At 42.6% G+C, this 1,248-nt stretch overlaps 1 protein-coding gene across 1 annotated transcript; it reads right to left on the bottom strand.

The window, feature by feature from the left end:
- Positions 1 to 368: 368 nt before the first annotated feature.
- Positions 369 to 752, bottom strand: LOC138894117 (secreted RxLR effector protein 78-like). Its single transcript, XM_070178796.1, has one exon. It carries the CDS (start codon positions 750 to 752, stop codon positions 369 to 371), a length of 384 nt encoding a protein of 127 aa, XP_070034897.1.
- Positions 753 to 1,248: the final 496 nt, after the last annotated feature.

Below are 1,248 nucleotides of genomic sequence, written 5' to 3'. Positions count from 1 at the left end.
ACTCTATAGAACTTACCCTTAAGTTTTGGTGGAACCTTCTTGTCATACAAAACACCAAAAGCGAGTCTCCATTTCATCTATCCCGCCCCAATACGATGTGTGACATCTTGATCAATCTCCCCATCCCCATGAATAATCGACCTAAGGTACTTAAAACTCCTTCTCCTAGGGATGACCTGCGACTCCAGCCTCACCTCCCCTTCCCATCCTTGAGTCTCGCAACTGAACTTACACTCCAAGTATTTTGTCTTAGTCCTGCTCAACTTGAAACCTTTAGATTCCAAGGTCTGCCTCCATACCTCTAATTGCACATCCATACCGTCTCGCGTCTCATCAATAAATACAATATCATCTACAAATAGCATGCATCACGGCTCCTCCCCTTGGATGTGGCGCATCAGTACGTCCATCACCAGAGCAAACAAAAAGGGGCTGAGTGCCGACCCCTGATGCAACCCCATCATAACCGGAAAATGGTCTAAGTCCCCACCCACTATCCTCACTCGGGTCTTTAATCCATCATAAATGTCCTTAATCAACCTAACGTAGGAAACAGGTACACCTCTAGCCTCCAAACATCTCAAAACAACCTCCCTCGGAACTGTATCGTACGCCTTTTCTAAGTCGATGAACACCATATGCAAGTCTTTCTTCCTCTCCCTATATTGCTCCATCAATCTCCTAACAAGGTGGATGTCTTTTGTAGTCAAACGCCCCAGCATAAACCCAAACTGATTCTCATAAATAGACATACTCCTCCTTACCCTTAGCTCTACCACTCGCTCGAACAACATCAAAATTGCGAATCGACGACCGAAACCTTTCTTTAATCTTTCAAACATTCAAACTTCGCTGAACGCATCCGAATTACACTTAAACATCCCAGAATGACGCCAAACTTTACGTGCAAGTCATAAATAACGATATGAACCTGTTCCAAGGCTCGTAACTCCAAACGGACATCGATTACACCAAAATTTATTTCAAGTCAAGCTTAAGAAATTCTTAAACATCCAAAATGCTAACCTTCCATAATAAGTGCCGAAATTCCTCCGGTCCACCCGATACTCAACTCGAACATACACCCAATTTCGAAATCATCATACGAACCTATTGGAACCTTCAAATCCCGATTCCGAAATTGTTTACTAAAAAGTCAAACCTTAGTCAATTCTTCCAACTTAAAACTTCTGAAATTAGAATTTTCCATCCGAATCAACTCTGAGCTTCCTGAAATTCAATTCCGAC

The sequence above is a fragment of the Nicotiana tomentosiformis genome, chromosome 6 (assembly GCF_000390325.3).
Source record: "Nicotiana tomentosiformis chromosome 6, ASM39032v3, whole genome shotgun sequence".
Taxonomy (NCBI): Eukaryota; Viridiplantae; Streptophyta; class Magnoliopsida; order Solanales; family Solanaceae; genus Nicotiana; species Nicotiana tomentosiformis.
This window is presented reverse-complemented; position numbering and strand designations above follow the sequence as displayed.

Bases quoted from the DNA above. Each gene is read 5' to 3' on its own strand.
- LOC138894117 (XM_070178796.1), bottom strand. From the start codon at position 752: ATGTCTATTTATGAGAATCAGTTTGGGTTTATGCTGGGGCGTTTGACT.